This window comes from Temnothorax curvispinosus, unplaced genomic scaffold (assembly GCF_003070985.1).
Source record: "Temnothorax curvispinosus isolate PA1 unplaced genomic scaffold, ASM307098v1 QBEX01016087.1, whole genome shotgun sequence".
Classification (NCBI taxonomy): Eukaryota; Metazoa; Arthropoda; class Insecta; order Hymenoptera; family Formicidae; genus Temnothorax; species Temnothorax curvispinosus.
The window spans coordinates 3546-5719 of NW_020225867.1; the positions used below are offsets into that span (position 1 = coordinate 3546).

General features: G+C 35.1%; 1 protein-coding gene across 1 annotated transcript; it reads right to left on the reverse strand.

Annotated features, from left to right (window-relative positions):
- Positions 1–926: 926 nt before the first annotated feature.
- LOC112466363 (myrosinase-binding protein 2-like) lies at positions 927–1934 on the reverse strand (the record flags this gene model as incomplete). The annotated part of the gene is made up of 3 exons (XM_025034427.1): positions 927–1017; positions 1102–1372; positions 1860–1934. Coding segments are annotated over 3 exons (437 nt in total), but the record flags the coding sequence as incomplete, so codon positions are not given.
- Positions 1935–2174: the final 240 nt, after the last annotated feature.

Below are 2174 nucleotides of genomic sequence, written 5' to 3' on the forward strand. Positions count from 1 at the left end.
TTCTTTGTGGCTCTTTTTTTTTTAGCGATATTAAACGAAGTCTCGCAATTTATAGTCGTAACATATTGTTACATCTTCGGCGGGCCGTGTTTACAGAAGGTCGCCGCGCTATCATTCGTACGTCGAGATTCGAGCCGGTAGGCAGTATCGCTCCGTGTATCGTCGCATTATTACGACGCGACATATACGCAATCGCGACAGGAAGATAGATACAGAAAGATACGATTATTTCTAACACTGTAAAAAAATTCTGTAAAATTACAACTATTATAGTGGGTAATTTTGAGACCCACTATAATAGTTGTAATTTTACAAAATTACAGTACGGAAGGAAAAAGTAATTTTGTATTACAATTACACAAATTAAGAATGTGTGGAAATTTACACCTATTATAGTGGGTCTCAAATTACCCACTATAATAGTTGTAAATTTTACATAAATTTTTTACAGTGAAACGACGGTTATCAGCGCGATTAGTCGACTTTCGCTATTAAAGATGTGTCGAGGTAATTCTCGTCGCAGCTGATATTTCGCGTAATTTATACGCTTCAAGTAGAAATCGATAAGGAATGAGAGCTAATACATTATTTTCGCGATATTCACGGGCGATCATTTTTGTAATGTTGCTTAAATTTGAACATGTCGCATCGCTTTTTGCACTTTTCATCGTTTAAAATATAAATTTGCCCATTTCCGAACGGAGAACGTATAGTAATGAATCGAATGATTCAAGTAACCGCGTGTGGTACGCATGCACTACCCCCTTTTGGGCCCCTTTTTGTCATACGTACTTATATGTAATATTGCGGGGAGAGATTCTGCAACAATTCTCTACGATATTTTTATTTTGAATGGTTTATATTGAACATGATCATTCAATTATATATTTTATGAAAAATACACATTATAACTTTTGGTTGTATACTCTCCTCTTCCTCTTCCTCTTCCTCTTCCTCTTCCTCTTCCTCTACTCCTGTACCGATTTATGTTTCTCCCGGCCCTTTGCCATCTTTTTGCTATAAAAAAAAACAGAAATTTATTTATTTATTTTAAAATTGATACCATTTGCTACAATAAATTGTTGTTTTTTTTGTACTTACGTTTTAGCATTGAAGGTGCTGGGGCTGGTGCTGGTGCCGGTGCCGATGCTGGTACCGGTGCTGATGCTGGTGTCGGTGTCGGTGTCGGTGCCGATGTTGGTGTCGGTGTCGGTGCCGGTGCCGGGGCTGTGCCCGAGGTCGAAGCCGGTACCGGCTGTGGCAGTAGTAGTGCCGGTGGTATGGCGGCAAGTTTTTTTTTCAACTCTTTATTTTCGGCTCTTAATGCAGCCATTTCTGCCTCATCTGCATCTCGGCCGGTCATATCATTATCCTAAAAAATAAAGTAAAAAAGCATTATTATTTAAAAAATATAGTTTCTGCTGCCAAATGCATCCGTTAATGGCTGTGTTCCACTATTCGTTCCATTTCTTTAACTGACAATGAGTACTGACGCATATCAAGATATGAAATTTTATTCTGTCTGTCTTACGTGATACAACTTTGATACGAAATTCAACTAACGATTATTAAAGCTATTATTATATAAAGGGTCTGGGGTGCGCTGGACCCCGGGTGGCATTTAAGGGTTAATATCAACAAATTTAGTTATTTTACCCCAAAGGTTCACACATTCTTTCGGCAATCTTCAATATACATATAATTAATCGTCCTTTCAAACCTATTAATATAACGGTCAAAATATTTTTTTTCTACATATATATTTATTTTTGGACCAATGTATTGTTTTATTAGTGCGTCCACACAAAAATAACCACCACGTAAGATGGTATCGGATTTATTTGGTTGAATTTGTATACGTTTTGTTCCGGACCTTTGCACATATCTTGCAGAAGTGCAGACATTATAACTTCGTAATTTTTAGGTACCGTGATCTAAAAAAATAAATATACGTCAATAAAAATTAAATAGATATTTTATTTTAATTTAATTAAAACAGTTTCTAAAAAAATAGGCATTTATGTTTAAAAACATTTAATTTCTTTTTCACGTACTTATTTCAATTGTTCGAAAATTTTTACTATTATCAATAATATCAATAATCAGTTGTATATCATCGTTTTTTTCAAATGAATGACTAAATACGAAATACATTATAATCTAAACGTGACTTA